We start from the raw sequence: 24,462 nt of genomic DNA on the forward strand, positions 1-24,462 counted from the left end.
GTCTACATACACACAAGTATGAATGTACATAAATACACGCGTATTAAAACTGCAAATACATTATACAGACGTATAATATACAGATGTGTATGCAGATACACACCCACATAGCAGTACCTAAATAAATCGGTATTTATAGCCATGTATACTCACATAAAGATTTATATGCACACATATAGATCTAAAACTTACAGTTCTGTGCATATCTACACATGTGTGTACACAGATCTACACATGCTATAGATGAAGAGGTACATACATGTATGGGGGTGACAGACATATGCACATGTATGTGCACTCATGCAGAGATTACAGTATCTGTGCAGATACACACAACATTCTCATGTCTGTGTCCGTGTGTGCGTGGACACGTGTGTGGACACGCACACATCTGCGTACGTGTGTGTGTAGACATCTGTGTCTGTGGACACATCTGTGTGTGTGTGGACACGTGTGCAGGACAACAGGGGTACCAAGACCGTGGCCAGGCCCCACCAAGGCCGCCCCACCATCCCTTCCCCTGCCAGACTCCACTGCATCCTTCCCAAAGGATTTATTAAAACACAGAACAGAAACCGGGACGCACAGAGCACGAAGCGGATGCAGGGGCGTTGCTTACAGCTGCCGGTGTCACCACGCTCGAGGTATCCCCATCCCAGTTCCAGCTGTCCCCTCTGTCCCACCCACGTCCCCTCCATCTGCCTGCCCCAAGCCCGGCACATGTGGACCCCCAGCCACACCACAGCAGTGCCCGGGATTCCAGCGGGGCAGCAGCAGGCGTGGGCTTGCTCCAACACCACGAGGATGCAGAGACAGCCCTTAGGGGGAAGCTGGGGAGCACAGCCGGCTGGGACACGGCAGCAGTGGCTTCCCCTCACCCCCAAACGTGCCAACACAACCAGACAAACACCGCAACTCCAGCCCTCCCTCCCTCCCTCCCCTCCACCCACCTTGCCCAAACTCTTCAAGTCTTCAATAAGAAAGTGCAAAAAATGTACACGGACACAAAACCCCGGCCCCACCGCTCCCACAGGGGCCGCAGCAGGCGAAGCACACTTGAAGCGGGAGCGGGACAGCCCGGCAGCGCCGGCGGCAGCTTGTCTTCCACGCAGGCAACACTGGCACAATTTCCCCACCGACCTCTGGCGACAGCGGCTCATGGCCAGGGACAGGGGACTGTCCCCCAGGGCTGCTGGGAGAAGAGGGGAGGGCTACCCATCAGCCAAATCTGGACCCTCCCCACATGCCAACCCCTCGGGCACCTGGGAAGGGCTGCAGGAAGGATCTGCTCCCACCTCCACTGCGGCTGCTCGAGTCAGAGGCCACAGCCAGACACTGGCACTGGAGGGGCAGTGCAAAATGGAGCCTCCAATTTACCCCCCCACCCCTTCACGTTCCCCAGCAAATGGAGCACAGAGAGCGGGAAGCACAGCCTTACCTCGGCTAGGAGTGGGAGCTGCAGGGGAAAATCGTGGGAACTGCTAAATATCTGTGGTGACAGAGGAAACACCTTGCTCACTACTGTCCTTTGGCAGCACTTCTGGACAGCCCAAATCCACCCTCTGAATTTCTCTGCCCAAGAGTAAAACCCCAACCTACCAGTCACATAGGGTCCCAGAGGCATCTGGCTGTAGTTGACAATCCCACCTGGCCCAGGACCACGGAAATTTGGCCCAAAGTTGTTGCTGAAGATCTGGGAGGAGCCAAAGGAGCCCTGGGGAGGCAAGGAGGGAGAAAAGACATGGACCTGCAGCCCTGACCTGACCATGACCATCACAGTGAGGGGCTCTGTGCCCCCACAGACCTGGGCAGCTGGATCCCCTCCACGGGTGGCCAGGCGGCTGAGGATGCTCCGCTCTGACATCTGCAGCCGGGCGGCCACGGGCGGGATGCGGGACAGCATAGAGGGCAAGCGTGTCACATCAGCCTTCATGTCACTCAGCAGCTCCTCGAGCTGGTTCAGCACTGCAAGTAAAGCAGGAGGTACTTGGGGGGATGCCTGCCAGACCCAGCAAGCTGAGAGGAGCAGGCAGCTCCTGGCTGAGGGAACACAAAATGGGGACACCTCCAGGCCAGGCTCCCCAGGTCAGGGTGGGGAACCCTTCCTAGCCTCAGGGCAGACTCCCCCAGCCCTGCAGGCACGCACCCTTGTGCAGGACAGCGTTGGCAGGCTTGTTCCCAGCCAGGGACTCTTTGGAGAGGTGCTGGTGGCTCTCGGCAAGGCACTCCACTTCTGCCAGCCGCGCGTTGAGCGCCATGGCCGGGTGACTGGGGTCTTGGGTCATGTTGAGGTACGCCGCCCTCCGCAGCTGCTCCTCGATCACCAGGGCCTGCTCCAGCAACTGGGAGGTGCAGGAAGGGAAGGACTCAGGACCAGACCCCGCCCCACTATAAACCAATAAACCACGGAGCCCCTCACAAAGTCCACTCCCCACTTCACTCACAGAAGGCGCTAGCAAACCCCCTCCAGGCTTCGGGGCACCGCTCTGGTCCTCCCACCAGTAAGGACTCACCTTCACCTGCCACTCACCTTGAACCGCCGGGCAAGGAACTTGTTCTTCATCTCGAGGTAGTTCCCCTTGTGTATCTCCGACTTGAAGGGCTCATTGAGGATCACGTAGCGTGGGTCATTCTGGATGTCCTGCCAGCGGGCATAGCCGTGACTGGTGTGGGGGAAGTGTCAAGGGCAGAACCAGCCAGCCAACAGCCTGCCCACCACCCCACAGCGACACCATGGCCCCAAGCCCCCTCCCTGCTCATTACTGCAGCGCCAGCCCAGCTCCCACACCCCAGAGAGGCCTCTCTCGCTTCACTGCCTCCTGCTCTGCCGGGTCAAAGGGTACGTGACAATTCCTGCCAACAGCCAGTAGTCGTGTCGGCGGTGCCAGATGTCATAGATCTTGCCAGAGGACATGGCAGCCCTCTCCTCGTTCTGCCACAGCGTGTGCAGCTCTGTGGAAGCAGAAGCAGAAGGGAGACAGCCTGATCAGGCAGCCGGGCTGCGGGTCAACGCACAGCATGCGGGCAGGGCGAGCGATGGAACCTCCCAGGGCCACAGGCACAGCGCAGACCCAGCTCTGCTGCTGCCAGCAAAGCACCAGCCCATCCATGGCCCATGATAAGGGTCACATTCCTTGGACAGGTTCAGAGCCTCTGCAGCAGCTTTGCAGGAGAGGCCAACACCTCATCTCTCTCTCTTACCTGTGAAGCCACCGTCGGCAATGTTGAACATGAATCTGAAGTTCATGTTTCTGTCATCCTTCTTTCCTTCCTCCTCTTCCTCTTTGTCACCATTTTGCTGGGCATCACTTTGCTCCTTCTCCTCCTCCTTGCCATCCTCTGCTTGGCAAACACAAGGAATTGGCCCTGTCTAACTGTGCTCCACCACCAGACACACTGGTGCCACCCCTGCCCCATCAACAGCCAGTCACTGCTGCAAAAGCCACCAACCCCTCCCAGCAGGTCCCATTGTTAGCACAGGCAGGGCCCACCCCAAGAGGGTCTTGTTCCCACTCACGGCTCCTGAGCACAAGCGCTGCTGCTGCTGATGGCATCACTGCCACCATCCTGTGGGCACACTCTGTCACTGTGCCAGGCACCAGCCTCATTCCCGGAATTCTTCCCACTCTTCTCTCTCCAAAGCCTCATGCCTCACCTGGTTTGACTTCTTTATCCTCCCCCTTCCCTGGGCTGCTGCTCAACTCCGCCTTCTCCAAAGGCTTCTCTTGCTCTTGAATCCCCTCGTCGGCAGGAGGGAACAGGCCTACAAGAAATGCTTGACATGGAAAATGCTCTGCAGGGAACAACCTACTTATCCAGACAGACTTTCCCTTTTAGGGTAAAGTAACTGTATTGTTTGTATGTCCAAGGCGCTAAAAAACTTCAAACAGAACATTCTTCTGCATTTTATCAAATAAATGTATTTAGTTTTCACTCTTCCTTGAGACATCTGGAGAAACGAATGCCCCCCAAGATCACCATTTCATGCAATTTACAACCTGTTTTTTCAAGAATTTCTGCAGGACTTTGTAACATTCAGGTTTCCCATAGCGACACAGAGAAGAGCCACAGCCTCACCTTTCACCAGGGGCTCAGAAGAAGGCTCAGCCTTTTCACAATCCTCTTGCTTCTCTTCCCTTGGCCTCTCCTTGCTGTCACAGCTCTCCGGGTGCTCTTCGCTCTCCACCTCGGCACTTGCAGGCACCTAAATGCCAAGCACCCATTCCAGATCAGCAGCCCTCCCTTCCCTAGGGAGCACCCCAAGTTCCCAGGCAGACCAGGGGAAGCTTCCTGGAGGAGATGCTGAACAAAGCCACCTCACCTGGCTGTCAATCACCTTTCTGGGCTTCTGCTCCACCGGGTCCTTTTCCTCATGGAACCCCAGTTGTGCTTCTATTTTGTCTGTAGGAAGAGCAAAGCCAAGAAGTTGTTGAACAGGGCCTGATGGGCCAAGCACCTGCAAAACCTTCTAGTGTCTTCATCCAGCTCCCTCCCAAGCCAGACCCCAGCCACAACCCCCTGGATACCTGCAAGGGCCCCTGGTCCCGTGTGTGTGTGTGCTGGGCTGGCCGGGACAGGCGTGTTGGGATCTGAAGACACAACCTCACTGGATCTCTTGCTCTCCGGGCCCTCAAGAACCAGGTCTGGGGTGCTGTACTTCCCATTGACATGCTCGAACTCCTGGACCTGGGCCAGACACACATCATCAGGTCAAACAGAGCAGGGACATTCCCAGCTGCTGCCATGGAGTGGGCATGTCCAGGCTGCTCATCCAGAGTGACCAAGTGGCAGGACTGCTGCACCCACCCAACTGGGAAAAGTCTCCAGAACATTCCTGAAATGGCCCATTCATAATCTTACTCACCCACCTTCTTCCTTACTAGTGACATGACCCCGATGCGAGTCAGCACGTGCTGGCGCGACAGCCCTTCCCGGGGAACGCCGTCCGCAAAGGTTTCGGCACCGTCTGCCCCAGGCTCACACAAGTGTCTCATGAAGAGAGAGACGTACGCCCTGCCAGGGAAGCCAGACTTCAGTCCTGGCCCGCGGCCTCCCTGCTCAACCCAGCACGCCCATGGTCCCTGTCACCCATGGGTGAGGGAAGTCTCACACCCAGGAAGAGAACGAGAGACGCCATCTCGATGAAACAGACACTGCCTCCTCAAAAAGAGCCCACAGTGAAGGGGTGCAGGCTCCCCACCCTGCCTGCCTGCCAGGACCTCCATACCTGAACTCCTTCTCGCTCTTCCCTCGCAGATCCCGGACCAGCCAGTGGGAGTTGAAGGCATCCTGGGGCGGCATTCCCCAGCGCATGATGGCATTCAGGAACGCCTTGCGCTGCCGGGCGTTGAAGCCCAGAACCTGCAGGAAGCGAAGGTTATCACTGGGATCACAGAGTGGCCTCAGCAGCATGTGGCATCCTGGAGCCTCACAGCTGTGATAGGCATTGCTGGACCAGGACTAACATCCCAGTGATTCAGCACAGATGGATCCAGCCAGCAGGCAGCCCAGACAGGACAGCATTGGACATGCTCTGGCTGAGGCTGGGGCTCACCTCGATGTTCCCCCCAACTCTTGCCAGCAAAGGAGGGAGAGGTTTGTCTCTGTCAGTCTTCAGCTGTCTCCGGGATTGTCTTCTGCCACCTACAGCCAAGCAGCCTCAGTGATGGAAGGGCCAGGCAGCAAGGAAAGACACCTCATGTGCCCCAGGCTTCCTGCCCTCCCTCCCGATGGGAGCAGAACCTGCCAGAGCCACCTGCCCAGGCTGCAGGGTCCCTTCCAGCCACTCCCTAGGCGAGGACACTCCTCTGCCCTTCCCAGGCAGGGGGGGAACCATGCCTGGTCCTCGTGGCGGACCAGACCACAGTCCTGCAGAGGCCAAGGAAGAAGCTGGCTGCCTTCCCTGCCCTGGAAAGCTCCTCACCTGATAGAAAGCAGGGACACAGTCCCCTCAACAGAGGCCCTGGGCACACCAGTCCCTCCAACCCAGACATTCCTGATGCTTCCAAATCCCAGGGAGTATCAAACACATCAACTCACTCTGGCCTTCTGGCCTCTCTTCAAAGTCTTCGTCCTCATCCTCAGAGCCAATGGAATACTCTGACTGGTTGTCAGAGAGCTCGTCCTGCCACTCTGCAGAGCACAAGGGAGGCCAGGTTAGAAGACCCTGCCTGGGAGGGATGTGCTAGACAGGTCAGAGCCTGCTTGTGGGTATGACACGCATTCACTGCCAGGCAGCAGGAGAGGGGGACAGAGCAACAGGAAATCATGTCCTCAGGTTTTATAGAATTAGCATTCTGTTATGCAGCAAAAACCCAATTTGAAGTATTTTGCCCACAGACATCTCTTTCCTAGATTCTTCCAGCAAAACCAGAGTTTACAGACCAACAAAGGAAAAGAAAAAATCTTTGAAAATTTCTACATTGGAAAGTTTAGGAATCTGGGAAGTACAGATCCAGGCAATCTACCAGCTGCAGAGAGACACCAAGTGACAGCTCTGTCCCATGAGCCTAGCCAGGAGCTGAGCATCTGTGGCCATACCTTGGTCCTCCTGTGATGTGTCATTGTAGTTGACCTGCTTGCGGATTCTCTTCCCTTTCCCCAGGTTCCTGGCCAGATCTTCCTGCTGCTGCTCGTAGTGGTGCCGCAGCAGCTTCTCCCAGTAGTCAGGGTCCACATTCTCCTCTTGCTTGATGATCTCACGTTCCACCTCCTCCTGCAGAGCCAGAGACAAGGGGCTCGAGCAGTCACAGAGAGAGAGCAGGGAGGGTCCTGCCCCGTGCCAAGCGCTCGCAGGGACAGGAGAGGCAGCAGAGGGAACACGGAGGGATGTACAAAGGGGTGATTGTAAGACGTGATACTGATCACATTACCACACCGTCCTCTTCTCTCACAACATACTGAGCCACTTTAAAGGAGCTGAGATACTCATTCATGTTCTGCAGCTCCGTGTCGTCAGTCGCATCCTGGTTTCGGTCCAAAAGCTTAGAGATGGCAGCATCATCGTAGTGGATCACACTGCTGTCATCCACATCCTTATTGTCACCTGGAGACCAAAGCGAGGGGAATGGCAGCGCAGATCAGGGTGCTGGACAGTGCACTCCTGAGCCAGGCAAGCTCAGGTGAGGTGAGGGGACAGGGAGGGGGACGAGTCATCCCAGCAAGGAAGAGTTACACACCTGGTGGGGTGCCACCATGCTTTTTTTTCATGCCAGGAGTTGCTGCACCCCCTTTTGTTGAGAGCGTGTCCGAGAAAGGGGTAACAGCATCTGGCACGGCAATCCGCTGTCCCTGAGACACCATGCCTGTGGCACAGGGAGAGGAGAGTGAGCCCCAACAGATCAGAGAGGGCCCTGCCTCACACAGAGCATTCCCACCTCACCCTCCACATCATCCTTGAAGAGTTCTTCTGTCCCAAACTTGAGGATGTCGTCCAGCTCTTGCTTGGTCATGGAGCCCGACTTGGAGCCGAGCCCCGGGCGGACCACCAGGTGGGTGAGCATCATCTTCCTTTTGGCCACCTGGGTGATGCGCTCCTCCACAGAGGCCCTGGTCACGAAGCGGTAAATCATCACCTTCTTGTTCTGCCCGATGCGGTGAGCTCTGCTGAACGCCTGTGGGCAGAGGATGGAGCTGGCGAGGGTGGCACCGGGCCAGCTGGACAAGAGGGCCATGCTTCTCACCCTCCAAGCTGCATGAGGGGCACCCATTTGAGGACAAGTATGAGGAAGAAGTGAGAATGTCACAGGGAGAGCCAGTTTTATGTGTCAGGTCTCCCCTAGACTGCAGAGTGGCTGGGGTGAGGCCACAGGGTGCAGGAAGGGGGCTGCTGAGCAGAAACACCCACAAACACAGCAGAAAGTGTCAGCAGCTCTCCAGAGAAGATACTGAAATCCCAGTAAGGGTGTGCAAAGAGAGGGCAGAGCCAGAGAGGTACTTACTACACAGGAAGGAAAAGGGAAAGTCAGAAACCTGGATGTCATTGTGGGGATTCCAGTCAGAATCATAAATAATGACAGTGTCGGCCGTAGCAAGGTTTATGCCCAGACCACCGGCGCGGGTGGAGAGGAGGAAGCAGAACTGCTGAGCCCCAGGAGCTGAGAACGACAAACCCAGAGGTGGGAACAGGTGAGACAGAAAGGAGCACGGCTCACAGAGAGGAGCAGCACCGTTTTGGAGGGACAGAATGGCACTCGAAGCTGACAAGCAGGAGGCAGGGGTGGCAAGGAGTGAAAACACATCGCTCCCTGGGAACCAAGCACTGCAGAACCCAGCTGCAGAGCAAAGGGGAAGCTCTGTCATCTGCTGAAGTCTTGAAGGGAAAGGCAGGAGCCCCTCCAGCTGAACAGCTGCTGGCACACTCAGGGTTCCTTGTGGGAACCAACTCAAGGGCTTAACAGCACAATATGAGCAGCCCCCACTGTGCCCAGGAAGCCAAACCTGTGAGTGTTCCACAAGCTCTGGCCACTGGCAGACAACCTGCTGCTGGCCACACACTGCCATCCCCCCCATGCCCACCCCTCAGAAAGGCAGGAAGGCAAGTACCATTGAACCTGTCGATGGCCTCCTGGCGCAGGCCGCCGGTGATGCCCCCATCGATCCGCTCGTACTTGTAGCCTTCATACTCCAGGAAATCCTCCAGCAAATCCAGCATCTTTGTCATCTACAGGACAAGGCAACCTCGGCATGAGAGGGTCTGCATGGCCAAACCCCCCTGTCTCCCCTGGGGACCTGCCCTGCCCTGGCATGGTCCTTGCCTGCAGCCACGGTGGTGGTGGCACAGCGTGGTCAGCAAAGCAAGCACAGCCAACAGGCAGCTGCCAGAGGAGCAACACTGGCATCTCGTCTTCTACAGGCAACTCTGCCAGCAGGAAGGAATCGTGTCTGACTGTCCCTCCCCAAAGAGAAGCCTCGTGACTGTTGTCTCCTTTCTATCCCCAGCTAACAGAGCTCTTAAACACGACAGGCATTCCCTCAGGAGCGAGCTGGGACACGGCCCTTCCACCGTTACTGCCATGGCTGCCTGGGGGAGAAGCTGCCACCAGCTATTCCACCTATCTCTCTCTGTTCCCAGCACAAATTTCCCATACATAATTTTAAAAAATTCCTTAAAAAAAATGTATTTTTTATTCTCTCTCCCTGCTCTCACCTGCGAGAAGATCAGAACTCTGTGACCCCCATCCCGTAACTTCTTCAGCATCTTTTGGAGCAGCATCAGTTTCCCAGAAGATTTGACCAAAGAATTCCCATCATAAGATCCATTGGGCAGCACCGGGGCCTCCTGTGAAGGCAGCGTGGTCAGTGCCCACAAGGACAACCCATGTTAACCTCATGGAGAACTTCACTTGCATTTCCAAAACAAAGCCCTTGTATGAAACCGCTCTCACGGAAACCCACAGCATTAATCAAAGCAGGGTCATGGAAGCAGCCACCACCCAACAGCCTGAGACATGTCCCAGGGTGCAAAGGCAGGGGACGTACCACAGCTGCCACAGGGAACAGGTATGGGTGATTGCAGCACTTCTTCAGGTCCATCATGATGTTGAGCAGTGAGACCTGGTTCCCACCACCTTTCGAATTCAGGGCTTCGAAGTTCCTCGTCAGTATGAATTTGTAGTACTTCCTGCAGGAGAGGGGATGGGACAGACACCGTGCCAGCTGGGGCAGGTGTGGGACTGGCACAAACAGGAGGGCACTGAATTAAACCCCCCTAGCGTCACTGGAGATGCAAAAGGGACATTTGGAGGGTTTTAAAAGCAATTCAGCACCCAGGGCTATGTGCTCTGGGGGAATCACAGCCCTAACAGGGGGATGGAGTGGGGGGCACAGCACCTCCACCACGCACCTCTGCTGGGTGCCAGCCAAGCCCTCCTGCCCACCACACTGGGAAGAAGCGACAGGCCCTTCCTGCAGGTGCCCTGAGCTGCAGGAGATGCCGCTGAAGCTGAACAGGTCAGCCTGGCACAACCAGAGCTGGGGCAGCAGCGACACTCCAGGCTGACCCAGGCACACGAGCAGCACAGGCCATGTCCTGGTGCCGGGAATGGGAGAAGGGGGTTCAGCCCCAGTGTTTTCTCCGTGCCCCCAGAACCAGCAGAGCCACACTGCCAGCCTGCAATGTCCCCAGGACTGCACAGAGCCCTGTTTAACCACGTGGAACACACTCCTTGGTGAGACACAAAGCACTCCCACTCTTCCTGCAGCAGGCCCCAAGCCAGCAGGGTGCCTCTGACCCCTCAATCCCCACTAACACCTCACCATGTCAGGGGAAGCCAGACACCCCTGGGGAATGCACTGGAATCACTCACTTCTGCATCTGGCTCAGCTCCACTCGCACGATCAGCTCCGTCTTGGCCGGCATGTTCTTGAACACATCGGCCTTGAGCCGCCGCAGCATGTGGGGACCCAGCAGGTCATGGAGCTTTTTGATCTGGTCCTCCTTTGAGATGTCTGCAAACTCCTCCAGGAACCCCTCCAGGTTGCTGTGGAAGCAGCCAGACCCCCATGGCGCTGAGCGACAGGGGCACGTGAGAGCGAAGGGATCTGCTGCTTTATGACTTAAAAACCAGGGCAGAGCTCTCGAGGCACATGAGGAGATAATGCTCATGTGCCTGCACCAAAGCCAGAACGAGGAGCCACCCCGATGGCCCAGGTTAAGTGCAACTTACTTAAACCTCTCTGGAGTCAGGAAATTGAGCAGGTGGAAGAGCTCTTCCAGGTTGTTCTGAAGCGGAGTCCCTGTGAGAAGCAGCTTGTAATCGATCTTGTAGCTATTCAGTACTCTAAAGAACTGGAAAAGAAATGAATTTGGGTGACAAGGACTGCAAGGAACCAACGTGTCACTGTGGAACTCTGCAGGCTGCACATGGAGACTGAGCAGTGACCCCCACGCTGGGCATGCAGGACAGGGTGCAGCATGTCCTGCTCCCAGCCACTCCCACTGAGCACAGGCAGCAATCCTGGGTGTCCCTGGGTCACACCACTTGCCTCCTCCTGCACCAGGGACAGTGTGAATGTCCCAGGGGCTGGAAGCTGCATTGAGCCTCAGGTAAAGGGGAGAGGAAGGAGAGGGATCAATTCCCTTCCACAACAGCCTGTCCAAGGACTGTCTGCCTCTCCTGCTGCTGAAGGGCTTGTAATGCCAGAGAATGTTAAAGAGAGAAAAAAAAAATCACTCACAAATGCCTGCCACCTACTTTGGACTGGTTGTTCTTCAGCCTGTGTGCTTCATCCACCACCAGACAGGCCCACTCTATGGAGCCCAGCACAGCCTGGTCAATGGTGATCAGCTCATATGACGTGAGCAAGACATGGAACTTGATCTGGGCTTCCTTCTGGAGGAGCAGAGGGAGAGAAAAGCTGGGATAAGAGAGCAGGGAACAGGACAGCCTCCACCTTCACTGCTGCTGCACATGACCCAAGGTGAGAGGGGCTGCACTGTCTGGCACAGAGCCCACAGCAGGGCCAAGTCATGCCAGCAGAACACCCAAACACAAGAACCAAGCAGGAGACTACAGAAATTAGAAAGCTCTGGCAGAAATCTGTAAAGCTCATCACAAATCTCATGCATTTGTAAACAATGCCAGCTTCCCTCCGTGGGACACAGCTGAGCAGGGACCTAACCAGCCTCCCTCTCCAGGTCAAATTCTCCTCTCCCCTTCTTACTGACAGGTAAAGCAATGGGGCAGGCACAGACTCAGCTCCCACCTTCATCCGGAAGACCTTCTTCCCACTCCGTATGGCGTTGTCTTCAAAAGAAAACTCATTTTCCCGGATCACCGACCGGCTCTCCTTGTCCCCCGTGTAGGTCACGACGTAGAAATCAGGTGCCCACATCTCAAACTCACGCTCCCAGTTGATGATGGTGGAGAGGGGGGCACTGACTAGGTACGGCCCTTTCGAGTGGCCCTGCTCAGGGAGACAGAGCCCAGGCTGCTCTCCCCGTGCCCAGCAGCTCTCAGCCACCTCGGGGACTGCCGGGCGCTCCACTCACCTCCTTGTACAGGGAGTACAAGAACACAATGGTCTGCACCGTCTTCCCCAGCCCCATCTCATCAGCCAGGATTGTATCTGTCCCTTGTGCCCAGGAGAACCTCAGCCAGTTCAGCCCTTCCAGCTGGTAAGGGTGCAGCGTGCCTCCTGTGGCATCGATGTACCACGGCTGCTTGTCAAACTTCACCGTAGGCTGAAAGGAGAGCCACGGCACAGAGCACTGAGAACCACCTGCCCCTCCTTCCCCTGCACCCAAGCACATCCCTCTTTAGCTTTGTAACATCCAACAGCTCCAAAGGAGACACAGACACGGTCCCTGGCACAGCCCAGCCCCACGGGCTCCTCACAGTAACTCCACCCCAGAATTTTCAGTGAAAACAAACTGGGTCCCCAAAGGAACCAGAGGAGGAAAACATCACAGGACAACAGCAGACAGCCCACCCTCCCTCTGGGGTCCCATGCTGCCATGCTGTCCCCACCACTCACTCACATCCACAAGAGGTGTTTCTGGAGGCTTTTCCAGCTTCTCCTCTTTCAGCTTTTTCCCTTTCTTGTTCAGCTTCTTCAGAGGGCGTGTGTCCTCCCCCAGCATCAGCTCCCTGGGACAGCCAGCACACGTCAGGGAGGGCAGGAGGTGACTGTTCTCTCAGCTCCGAGCCAAGGGACAGAAACACCTCCCACACTCCACTGCCCCTCTCCCCACAGGAGCTCTTCTGGCCCATTTAGCACGGGCATTCACAGGGCATTGAATTTCCCCTCCCAACAGTCCACACAACCGTCTCCAGAATGAAGAACAGCAAACTCAGAGTACTGTGGCTTTCCCCCAAAGCAGACAGGCAGCAGGGCCATGGAGACCATGAATGTCACAGCAGTGCACACACAAGGGAAGGGGAGCACAGGCTGGAAAAGAGCAGGTGGGATTGCCTAGCAGCCCTGAAATGGCACATCAGGAGGGCCAGCCTTCCTCAGTGCTGGGCCACTGCTCTTTGAAGAGAAGTCGCTGCGAGCAGTGCCAGTGTGCTCAAAAAGGGGGGCACCTCTGTGTCCCCCTTGTCCCAAACACCCACTCAGGCTGCCCTGGCTCTGCCCGGCTCCCCCAGCTCCACTGCCCATGGGCTCATACCTGTGGTTCCAGTAGAGGAGTTTGAGGTTCTCGTAGTAGGGGATGTCTATGTCATCGATCTCCCAGGTGCACTGGTCATAGGGCAGGTCCTTCCACTTGATCAGGTAATGGATGTCTCCCTTTTTATCAAAGCTGTAACGCAGGGCACAGAAAGCTGATCAGTGAATGCCACACCAGCCCCCAGGAGCAGCTCACCATGACCTGCTTCCACAGAGCTGGATGCTTCATCCTCTGCTTTCACCTACAGGCCAGGACATCCAAGCCGAGGTAGAAAACATGAAGTATCGACACTTCCAGCAGAAATGCCTATTCATCTGTGAGTGTGTCAAACCATTAAGCTTTACAGGCTGCTTTTCCATTCCACTGGACAAACCTCATTTCCCTGTTTCACCAGGCCTGGATGGATACCAGTGCTTCCCCTCTCGCCTGCAGCATTCACCACTCTAGGAAGTTCTGCTTACACTACAATCAGAATAAACCCACTTCCAAGTCTGACTATGTGCCTACAGGGAAACCTGCTGCCTTGTTAGTGGACAAGCTAAAGCTCACACGAAAATCAGACAGGCAGCTTTAGTTCTTTCCTGCCACGCAGCCTTCAAGCAGAGCTGCTGCTACTGCTTGATACTTCAAGCAAGCTGCCATTTGAAATGAAGAAATTCAAAAAAACATGTCTCCAGCCACTCGATGCACAGCCCATCTGCGCAGCACACTTCATTCACAGGGAATTTCTTCCACAGCAAAGAAACGTCAGTGTAAAGGTTCTGTAAGGGAGTTGGCCACATGCTCCAACTCTTCCCCTCAGCACCGTCCCCATCAGCATCAGAATTTACAGAATAATTAGGCTCTAACGGGACCCAAACAGTATGACTGGGAAGAGTGGAACAACACTGTGCATCTACCTTTGGGAAAATTGGCTATAACTCTATTTTTAATGTGCAACATAGCAGAAATGAAAACAAGGCAGCATGGATCCCCTTCCAGCCTGAGCTTCGCCCCTGGAGCAAACCTCCAAGGCAACAGAGACCTCAGCACAAGCCAGAGGCTGAAATTCCACCAGCCCAAGGTTTTGGCCCTGCAGAAGGCTGGCTCACAGGCTCCTCACCTGTGGTTCAGGATGCGGTGGATCATCATCCACTCAGGCTTGATGCCATAGCGGTAGAACCGCTCCTCCATCTTGGCATACTGGGGGTCCTTGTTCTTCCGCTTCTCCCTCTGGCTGTCCTCGTCCCCAGAGCCGTAGTCGAAGGCTGGTGGCTCATCCATGTCATTCTTCCGTTGGTAGTTGCGGTACATCACGGTGTGGTACAGCTCCAGCTGCAGCAGGAGGCAGCCACGCTCAGCCCGTGGGCGGTGGGGCAGAGGGCCAGGCAGGGGCTCTACACCGATGCCACGTGGGCTCACCTGCAGCTCCTTGACCCAGGAGCAGTGCCAGTAGGAGAGGCCTGCCCACTTCACAAAGAACTCGCGCTCCGGGATCCCCTCCAGCACCTTGGGCGGGGGCAGAGCCAGCTCCGGGTCCGCGGCAGGCAGCACAGGTGGGAGCGGGGCGGCCGGTGGCTCCTTCCAGGCCCAGTGCAGGATGCGTTGGACTTTGCCCTTCAAGGGAGGGCACTGGGGATACAGAAGCAAACAGGCAAGAGTACCGAGTTTAAGGTGAGACCCTGTCAGGGGCCAGGGGAGCTAGAGCAGGGAACTGGGGGGCAGAAGGGGCCCCTCAATGCCGAGTAGACGGCAGCCAGCACAGGGTGCCCGAGAAGTGTCTGTGACACTTCTGCATCCCCCATGGGGACAGGTCTTGCCACCAGGCAGAAAAGGCCCCTCTCCTTAGGCCACATATCAAACAAGGCTTGAGGTCCCATCAGGAACCAGGCCAGGAAGCTGCCAGCCAGCAATACCCACAGGGAGACCACAGTGGCAGCAGAGCCTACCAGAGACACCCTGGGACCTCAGGCACAAGCGCCTGTCAGCGACACTCCTCAGGGAGGGGTTTGGAACAGAGGGCAGGAGGCCAACCCTGGGGCAAGGCTGTGAGGGGCAGCAGCAGCCACAAGAGCCACTGGCAGGCCAGGCAGGTGTGGGAGCAGGGACAGAGCAAGGAATGGGAATGCTAGTAACACTCACTGTACAGCGTGGGCAGAGCCATTCACCGTTTGGGATCTCTGGCAGCGGCGGGTTCAGGCAGTGGAGGTGGTAGGAGGATGGGCAGGTGTCACAGCACAGCAGCTCCCCTCCGTCCTTACAGACCCGGCAGAACTCCATGTGGTCATCCTCCTCCTCCTCGCCACCATCCTCTTCCTCCTCCTCCTCCTCCTTTGGCTCCCACTGGATGCCCTCCTTCTCCTGGAGAAGCATAGCCAGTGTAACACCGAGAGTTTCCACCAGCAGGCCACCCACTCCCACGGGGCCCCGACCCCACTCACACAGTGGGGGCAGCTCCACTTGCCCTCAGGGGCCTTCTCCAGCTCGGGGTCCAGGCAGACCAGGTGGTAGGCACGGGGGCAGGTGTCGCACAGGATGATCTCCCCGCCCTGCTGGCACACCTCACAGTAGTCCTGGTGGTCCGTCTCGTACCCGTCTCCCTCTTCGCCTGCAAGCAAGGGACAGGTGACAGTCAGAGGGGTGGCAGAGCAGCAGGCTCTCCCGGAGGGAATGCGACACTTGCTCCTCTACCATACAGTTAAGGAAATAAGGACAGCGTTTCACCTCAGGCCCCTCCTGTTAATTCCCACTACCTCTCTGTCCCTCAGCACCACAGTTCACCTTTGCACACAGCATCATCTCACCTCTGTCTCTCTTTCTCTCTCCACACTGTATCATCCTTTGGTTCCTTCAGGCTCTCAATGGAGAATGCCAGAACCTGGAGAGGTTGCAAGGGAGGCCGGTCAGAGAAACCTCCCCAGGCACCAGCACCAGCTGCAAACGCACCATGCAAGGGTGACACGGCCAAGGACAGGACTCCTCTCCTGGGACTACTCTGCTCTTCCTCGGGGCTCCTGGCACAGAGGCAGGAGCACTCTCAACACAGCATGGATGGGACAAGGAGGAGAGGAACAAGGCCTTGCAAGTGCCGGAATGGCTCATCTCAATTCCCAGCTCTGCCACAAACTCCTGGCACGGAACTCCGACCTTCCACTCCTCCAGCACGCAGCAGGAGCTGCCTACCTCCAGCACTAGGGCCCTCACAAGGGCAACAAGCCACAAGCAGTGCCCTTCACACACAAGACATGGGGCCAGCCAGCCAACCCAGCCTCGCTGACCAATGGGGAGGCTGGCCAGTGTCACACCCTAGCTCTCAACCCCAGCCCAGAAGCCACCCTTCCATTTCTTGGAAGCAAAAATCCATCAGAAAAGCTAGGAAGCCAAAGGATGCGCCTGGATCTGAAACATCTCATCCCAAACAAGGACACAAGACAGAAAGGCAACGTGCTCAGCACAGGGGGCTGCTCTCCAGAGCAGCACGAGGACAGAGGTGCCATGGTACAGCATCCACCCGAGAAGGGATGAAGGGACACACACACAAATGTGGTCACACAGCCGCTGGCAGATCCTGACAGATCCTTTCCACCATGGTTCACATGCCTCCCTGTCCCTGCATCACTACCACAGCTCTGCCACCTGCCTCTGCCTGACTGCACACCTCACCCAGACAAAACATTCCCATCTTCACACGGTCTCACCCACAGCCTGCCCTGCTCTGCTGGGAGCTTGCCACAAGCCACAGCTCTCCAGGGGCTGTTCCTCAGAAAATCACTTCCCTGGAAACCCCACAAATTCTGAAACTTCCTTGCAGGCACAAGCGCACCAGCAGCAGGGCCTGGACACCAAGAGAGCACCTCACATGCCACTCACACAGACAGGCACAGGCACATCCTGTCCCACCGAGCCAGTGCCAGACACAGCCCGGAGCTGCACGGGCCAGGGAAGCACCATCTGAACAGGCAAATCCAAAGAGAATAGGAACAGAGTACAAAGGATGGCCTACTCCTCTTTTTCTTTTTCCTCTTCTTCCCTCTCTTCCCCAGGCCAGCCGAGCACTCAGAGCGCATGGAGGAGCTGTTGATGCTGGCGCTGTCAAAGTCAGATTCTTCCCGTTCCTCCTCTTCGCTCTGCAGAGGGAAAAAGCAAAGCACACCCAGTCCAAGTGCTGGCATCCCAGCTGTCATTCCACTGCTGGGACTGTGTTCTCCTGGATAGGAACAACCCTATACTCCCATCCAGTGCATCCAAAGGCCCCTTTTTCCAGTACTTGGCAGAACTCTGCTCCCTCTCTCTCTCTCTCGACACCCATTTCAGCTATGCCCGCCCTCCTGCGTCCATGCGTGCAGGCCTTCATACTTGGCATTCCCAAAACGTGAAAGGAGTCAAACAGGCCCAGCATTCCATGGAGTCAAAACAAAATAATACATCTGAATTCTTATTCAGGAGACTCAAGCATGCAAATTCCCAGCCTGCACACTCCTAACCAGGTGCTCAGGCTCCAGCTGCAGGAGGCAGCCCAAGCTCTTTGTGACTCTCTGGAAGGTGAATGTGTGGATCTAGAGCACGGGATGAATTTTTTGTGATACATGATTGAAAACCTGCAGCAACGAGTGGCTCCTGCACTTCAGCCTTCAATGCAGAGAGGTGCTTGCAAACAGGTTGTGTTATGGGAACTAGAGCAGGAGCTGCAACACAGTGAACTAAGGGGGTTTGACCAATATTATCAACACCTAGAAGAGCCCCACCCCTAGCCACTAGTTATCTAAGGAAATTATTCTTTAAAATGCTGTTAATTCCTTGAAACATGCCCCATACTGGTGCGTTGAGAAGAGCTCGGTGCGTTCTGGCTGGGCAGCTCCAGCATCCCGGGCGATGCCACGGGACTCCAGCTGCCCATGGGCAGGCCCTGCTAATGCAATTAGAGCATCCCAGAATTCTCTGTGATGTACGGTTCAGCTGCAGTGCAAGCCCTGAAGAATTCCTTTGCTAATGAAATCTGAAATGATGGCATTACCACCCGCACTGCTGAAAGTAAACAGGGTCATGTGATTGTAGCAAAAATTGTGGCCAGACACGAGTCTCACAAATCTGAGCCGGGACACGGCTGCAAGTGAACGTGCTGATCAGGGCCTGGTGCCCCACAGAGGGGCACGAATGAGGCTGTGATACCCCCGACACAGGGTGGCTGTGCCATCCCCAACAAGGGCTTATCCCAGCACTTCCTTCCCAGACCCAAAGCCCCGCAAACTTACAGAGGAGCCCTTTTTCCTTTTGCTGGGGATTCCTCCAAATCGGAATTTCAAGCCTGCCATCTTTTTCCCCTTCCCTTTTTTCTTCCCATCTTTGGAGCCCTTGATTTTCTTCCGCACACCTGGACCTGGACAAATTGAAAACTTGCTTGGTACTCTACAAACAATCGCCACCCAAATCACCCCCCAGCACAGCGAAACCGCAACTTCCCAAGGCAGAACATGGCACAAAGGGAGATCCCTCCCTTTCCCACTACTGCTCAGCTGAATTAATTGCCACAAACTGCCAAACATCCAGCAAACCCAGAGGCTCAATCTGCCATGGTTCATGAACCACATGCCTCTCAAGGACCTCTGCAAGGGCAACGGGAGCTGCAGACACCCCTCTGGCACCCCCTTTCCCCCTAGTTTGCTAAAGTTTGCTCTGCTGGCAAAGCAGCAGCCGCACATCGCTGGCAAGAGCAGCCCCCCAAAAGTGGCACCCACCCTTCCCCTCCTTGGTCTTGGCCTTCCTGACGACGGTGGGCAGGGCAGAGTGCTGGGGGCTGGCGGGGAGCGCCGGGACGATGGTGACAGTCTCCACAGCTGCAGCCACAGCTGCCGCAGCCGCCGCCGCCGAGCTGCCCTTGAAGGGGTTGTTGGCACTGAACTCTCGCCACTTGGCACCGAGCACCGTCATCATCTTGGACATGGGGATCTTGGGGTTCTTCTTGGCAATCAGAGGCCTGCAGGGCAGGGGAGAGGGAGAACCACGTGTTAACAGCAGCGTTGTGTTGTGTGTCTGCTCCTGCCCTCCCTTGCTGGTGCTTCAGCCCAAGAGACGTGGCAGCAGTGCCTCCCAGCAGCAGTTTCATGGGGAGGAAGCAGAAACCAGAGCTTCCTTAAGCAAACATATGCAAGGGGGGGCACACCTAAACCTCCTCAGAGACTGCCCTTCCCTGAAATACCTGCTGTGCTCTGAAAGGCTCATGGTACAAGCAGAAATTCATTAACACTCTGTTTTTCTCATCAAACTTTTCAAATAAGCACACACAAAATATTGGGCTTTGAAGAGCAGGAGAGACAAATGCTTCAGCTGTTTCCAGTTAATCCTGCAAGTAAATGGAGTTCTGAGGACTGAGCTGGGAGGAAGAAGCAACAAGGAGCTGGCGATGCAGAATTGACTTCACAACTTCATCTCCTGACTGAGCAATGCCCAAACCTCAACCACCAGGTCCACAGTCCCCTACCTGAGGAACTGGCTGAAAGCCTTGTAATTCGTCAGAGTATGATAATCCTCTTCTGAGAAAACGTAATCTACGTCATCGAGGCCCCATTCCTCCATGAGCTGGGCTGAGCTCTTGGGCTCCTGGAGATTCAGAGAGTCATCATTAACGCAAACAGCCACGGCTCTGCAGATGAGCAGCACAAGGCTGGGTCTCTCACGTGTTCCATATCTCCCTAGTCAGTGATATGCAGGGATTTGTTTCTGGGATTTATGAAACACCACATGCAAGTGCTTAACAAACTAATGCTTCATGCAGTCCCAAGAAACAAATTAACGTGGCACCATGCAAATGCTCCCCACCATGTAGCACTATACAAGGCCTTGGCAGGTTTCACAGCTCCAAGAGACTCAATTTCTCCCTGCACATGAGATAAGCACCAAGGAAACACAACTTCTCCTCTCCCAGTCATTCACCTGCAATCTCATCCTTGCCAAACCTAGGGCAAGCTTCTCATGAAACTCCCAATTCCTCTTGTCCAAGCCTGGCTTTAGGCACTAGCACCAGCTCAGAGTAAAGGAGTAATTTGTACCTTTAGACTTCCATCCTCATTGTCATCCTCCTCTTCATCCTTCTTCTTCCGTTTTGGCTTTTTCTCCTTCTTGTCTTTCAGTTTTTTCTTCTTCTTTTTGTTGGGAGAATAGTCACTCCCTTCACTTTCTGATTTCTCCACGATCTCCTCTTCATTTTCTGACATTTCATCATTGCTCCCCTAAAACAGGAAGGGGCAGTGAAGAACAAGCCTGCCCCCACTTCGCTCTCCTCTCACAAACCCTCCCTGCCACATGAAACCTCCCATCTCCAGCAGATGGATGCACTCTGCTTCCCGACAGTCAGAAAGGAGCAGGCTCCGATGGCTATACGGTGCTGGAAGAGCCGGGACTGCTCAGGGGGTATTTCTGTTTATTTCTGGGAGAGATCATGACCACAACACTGACGGTAACAGAATTACCATCCCAGGGAACGTGGCCGCCTGCTGGGCAGCGCACTCAGGTGACTTCCCGGGCTGCCAACATACATGGCCAGGGCATGTCCAGCCTCTCACCAACCAGCACCCCCAAGTCCTTTCAGCCGGTCTGCTCTCGATCTGCTCATCCCCAGCCGGGATTGATACCGGGGGTTGCCGCTATCCAGGTGCAGCACCTGCACTTGGTTTTGTTGAACCGCATGAGGTTCCCCTCCTCGCGCTTGTCCAGGTCCCTCTAGATGCCATCCCGTCCCTCGGGAATACCGAGAAGCACGCGGGCTCGGCGGGAGGGACGGACCCCCGCCAGCACAGCGGACAGCGCCCGGCCCCGCCAGCCCTTCCCGGGCCCGATCCCGGCTCCCTCCGCCCCTCCTGCCCCCGGCCCCTCCTGCCCGGAGCCACCGCCCCGGCCCCGGGCGCTGATCCCCAGGGCTGCCGGGGCTCGGCGGCCATCGCGGCCGGCCGGTCCCTCCCGGCTCGGAGCAGCCCGCGCCTCTCCTTCAGCGGGGTTAGGAACAGCTGGAATTGGGCACAGGATAATTGGTTTCCATGGGAACTGCTGCAGTACAGGTTGAATCTCCCTCTCCGCTGCCTTCCCTGCCAAGGACCTTCATCTGCCTGCGCTGAGGTTCCAACCACAGCCCGGCTGTTCCGCGCGGATTTTTTTCCGGGGGGTTGCAGCACCGATTCCTGCGGCGCCGCGAGCTCCACTGCGGCTGGAGCCGGCGAATTCCCGCGGCAGTGCGGCGTGGCACCGCTCCTGCCCCGCGCCCCCATAGCGCCCGGCGACTGCAGCGGGCACAGGCACTGGCCTCACACCAAGGCTTGCACGTCACTCCCACCCGCCTCTAGCAGGGGGAAGGTTCATCTGCCCCCAAAACTCTTGAGAAGTTCAGGAAAAGGAAGCCCCATTCAAGGTCCTCTATCTTTTACCCTCTGACCCCAAGGGCAGCCTAGGTGCTGCTTCGTGCCAACAGCTCCAGCACCAGCTTCTCCCTGGATTTGACAGATGAGGGGACAGTCGGCCACAGGTGGAACCGAGGTTGGTTAGAGCTGCCCACATAAGGCATTAATTAATAAACAGGAGTGCTCTCAGCCTGTTATTTCCTCCCCACCCCCAGCGCAGCAGCAGCCAAGCTCAGCACAAGCTGCACACACAGCTGCAGGGCTCAGGCAGGTCAGCAGTGACAGCAAAGGGGCAGAGGTGAAAACACCTTGGAGTTGTGTTTTATTTTTATTTTCCCCCTCTCAGAAAACAGTAAAGGGAAAAAACTGTGCCTAACGATGGGAGAAGTAGAGGGAGCAGAGAGCCCCAGCCAGCTTTGTGTGGTAGCTGCAGAAAGAGAACATCACCATGGCCACGATGGAAACAAGCTTCCTCAGGGCCACGACTTCTGCAAGAGACAGTGCAGGATGGAATCACCTGCCTTTAAACCAGCAGTTCATCACACTCCTACCCATACCACATGCACTTCAATGTGATACCTCATCCAGCAGATCTGTTTACAGCTCTCTTGGGGAGATCAGCAACACCCAGCCCCGCCTTGGCAAGAGGAGGGCATGCCCCGTTGTGCTGGATGAGCGACTTCTCCCCAGCCACAGCAGGGGAAGTAGGGGGCTGAGGAACCGTCACTACTCGCCCTTTCTTCCCAGCAGCCTGTCTGCATTTAGGCAGGAAAAGGGCCAGCACACAAGATGTCTGCTCCTGTCCTCACATCCAGCACTGTCTGGGCATAGGACAGTGAGAGGCAGAGCCCGTGTGGCACAACACGGCTCTGGGAGCAGTGCCAGTCAGCCTTCTCCACCCAGCAGCACACCTCCAGTGCAGCCTCAGGGCCTGACCCTCGAGGACACAAATCCTCACCTTTGTTTTCCTACAGAAGGCCCAAGAGTCCTTCCACGTGCCAAGCCCTGGAGGCCCCTGGACTATCTCACTTGCAAACACCTGGAATGAGTGTGGCCAATACCAGTATCCACAGAAACCTCCAAGCTCTGCCCCAATCATGTCCCAGCGTCGTGGTTTGCATCTCCTTCCTTGGGAACATGAGCCCCAGATGCTGTGTTGGTGCAGCACACGTCAGCAAGATTTACTGCTGTCCCCTGGATGCTGAACTGTGGTATGGGCAGGAGGAACTCAACACAAGGGGCTGGACAGTACCGCTGCAGGTACCAATGTACTCATGAGAGCCGAGCTGCTCCTGTGGGGCAGGCGCCTGCATCACTGCCAGGAGGCATGGAGGTCCCTTTTCTCCCCAGCTGTTCCCCAGAGACCACTGCCACCCCCGAGCAGTTAAGCTGGGCAAGAGGCACCATGCCCTGGTGCTGGGTCATCTCCCAGGGCTGGGAGAGTACCTGCACAGTGAGGGAAAACCCTGATAATGACCCTTCTTTCCATCCACAGAGACCCAAGAGGTGCTTGCCAGCAGCACTCTGAGCTGCTGCCTCTGCCCCACAGCTGAGGAGCCCCAGCCCAGTGTGAGAAAATGCAGTGTTACCTCCTTCTTCCTCCTCTTGATTTTGGCAGCCTTGCCATCTTTCAGCTTCTTGGATTTCTTCTTTTTCGGTACCACAACTTGGTCTTCTGTAAAAAACTCATCCAATCCTTCCAGCACCCCATCATCTTCTTCTGGGGACAAAAGGGACAGCTCACGTGGGCAGACTGCACAGGCACAGAACACTGTGCTCACCATCAGAGGAACACACCTGAGCAGCAGCTTCAGGCCACGAGACACGGAGCTCTGTGGCCTCTCCTGCAGACCCTCACGCTGGCAGCTGCCCCGCTGGTGCCCCTCGAGGGTCCTGCCCAGCAGCACCAGCCCCAGCTCTTCCCATGCCCAGATCCTCCTGCCACTCACAGCCAGCACGGAGGTGTGGTCAGCCTACACTGCGCGCTTGGGAGATGGGCACGGGCACACCCCGTGTGCTGCTGCTCCTGCTAACCTGGGCCTGCAGACACTGGGGGAGCACTCGGCTTTTACCTTTCCGATCCCCAGGCAGAGCTCACAAAAACGCAGTGAGTGGAGGAGAGGAAGGATCCATGTGGAAAATGGGTGCCAGGGTGCCACAGCTCCCAGGTTGTTCTGGGCTGCTCACACCAGCTCAGGGACCCGGCCCTGGGCAGAGGCACAGATGCTAGCACACACCTCCCCCTCCTGTCATTATCTCCCCAAACCCGGTGCATCCCAGCAGCCCAGCCAGTCTCCACACGGCTTTGGGCCTGTGTCTTTATTTTTAATTTCTGAGCTCATACAGCACCACCTCGGAGCCGTCAGGACATATCGCTCACTCGACTTTTGTGAGACCCTGGCACAGGCTGTCCAGAGAAGCTGTGGATGCTCCATCCCTGGAAGTGTTCAAGACCAGGCTGGCTGGGGCTTGAAGCAACCTGCTCTAGGGAAGGGTGTCCCTGCCCATTGCAGTGGGGTGGAACAGGATGGTCTTTAAGATCCCTCCCAACCAAAATCACCCTGTGATTCCATGATTCTCTGACTCACTCTGTGCTGGTTTAGGTCTGGCAGGGCGGGCATCGCTGCATCAAGCCCAGCCCGGGGGACCAGCCCGCCCCCAGGCACCGCTCGGGGGGAAAAAACCACCTACTGGGGAGGACCCGGCACAGCCCCCGCTGGTCCGGGGAGCGCGGATCGCCCGTGCAACGGCCGGACCGAGCCGGGCAGCGATGCCACTGCCCCGCCCGTGCCTCCCGCCCACCGCCGCCTACCCGACACGTCCTCCTCGTTGTCCGCGTCGTCCAGCAGCTCCCGGGCGGCCGCCGGGCCCCGCATGCCGGGCGGGGCAGCGCCCGCCCCGGGCCGAGCGCCGGGGCCGAGCCGGGCGCGGCCGCTCCGCGCCAAGATGGCGAGCGCCGGCCCCGCCCCCTGCGGGGGGCAC

General features: G+C 56.6%; 1 protein-coding gene across 4 annotated transcripts; it reads right to left on the minus strand.

The window, feature by feature from the left end:
* Positions 1 to 538: 538 nt before the first annotated feature.
* Positions 539 to 24,398, minus strand: CHD5 (chromodomain helicase DNA binding protein 5). 4 transcript variants are annotated; one of them, XM_048326098.1, is made up of 42 exons: positions 24,293 to 24,398; positions 23,070 to 23,200; positions 20,140 to 20,319; positions 19,572 to 19,690; positions 18,829 to 19,067; positions 18,346 to 18,470; positions 17,097 to 17,220; positions 15,535 to 15,701; positions 15,236 to 15,454; positions 14,516 to 14,725; positions 14,217 to 14,428; positions 13,115 to 13,246; positions 12,482 to 12,590; positions 11,993 to 12,184; positions 11,707 to 11,907; positions 11,196 to 11,333; positions 10,668 to 10,789; positions 10,308 to 10,481; positions 9,481 to 9,622; positions 9,149 to 9,280; positions 8,545 to 8,662; positions 7,972 to 8,096; positions 7,382 to 7,613; positions 7,179 to 7,304; positions 6,873 to 7,045; positions 6,541 to 6,715; positions 6,040 to 6,132; positions 5,555 to 5,643; positions 5,228 to 5,361; positions 4,869 to 5,013; positions 4,527 to 4,686; positions 4,322 to 4,401; positions 4,078 to 4,204; positions 3,656 to 3,763; positions 3,202 to 3,339; positions 2,844 to 2,952; positions 2,531 to 2,663; positions 2,147 to 2,342; positions 1,805 to 1,965; positions 1,600 to 1,714; positions 1,439 to 1,489; positions 539 to 1,189 (listed from the first exon to the last, which is right to left on the minus strand). In XM_048326098.1, the coding sequence occupies exons 1-41, from the start codon at positions 24,354 to 24,356 to the stop codon at positions 1,482 to 1,484; spliced, it is 5,877 nt and encodes a 1,958-aa protein (XP_048182055.1). In that variant the 5' UTR covers positions 24,357 to 24,398; the 3' UTR covers positions 539 to 1,189; positions 1,439 to 1,481. The 4 variants fall into 4 exon arrangements, with proteins under 4 accessions (XP_048182055.1, XP_048182054.1, XP_048182056.1 ...); XM_048326097.1 differs by having other exon boundaries at positions 539 to 1,192; XM_048326099.1 differs by having other exon boundaries at positions 539 to 1,192; positions 23,070 to 23,197; positions 24,293 to 24,393.
* Between the last annotated feature and the right edge of the window lie 64 nt (positions 24,399 to 24,462).

The sequence above is a fragment of the Corvus hawaiiensis genome, chromosome 22, assembly GCF_020740725.1.
Source record: "Corvus hawaiiensis isolate bCorHaw1 chromosome 22, bCorHaw1.pri.cur, whole genome shotgun sequence".
NCBI classification, from domain to species: domain Eukaryota; kingdom Metazoa; phylum Chordata; class Aves; order Passeriformes; family Corvidae; genus Corvus; species Corvus hawaiiensis.

Coding starts and splice junctions, on each gene's coding strand:
- CHD5 (XM_048326098.1), bottom strand. CDS start 24,356: ATGCGGGGCCCGGCGGCCGCCCGGGAGCTGCTGGACGACGCGGACAAC. Junction 15,455..15,534: donor AGTGGAGCTGCCCCCACTGT/GTGAGTGGGGTC, acceptor ATGCTTCTCCAG/GAGAAGGAGGGCATCCAGTG. Junction 7,305..7,381: donor CTTCAAGGATGATGTGGAGG/GTGAGGTGGGAA, acceptor CCTGTGCCACAG/GCATGGTGTCTCAGGGACAG.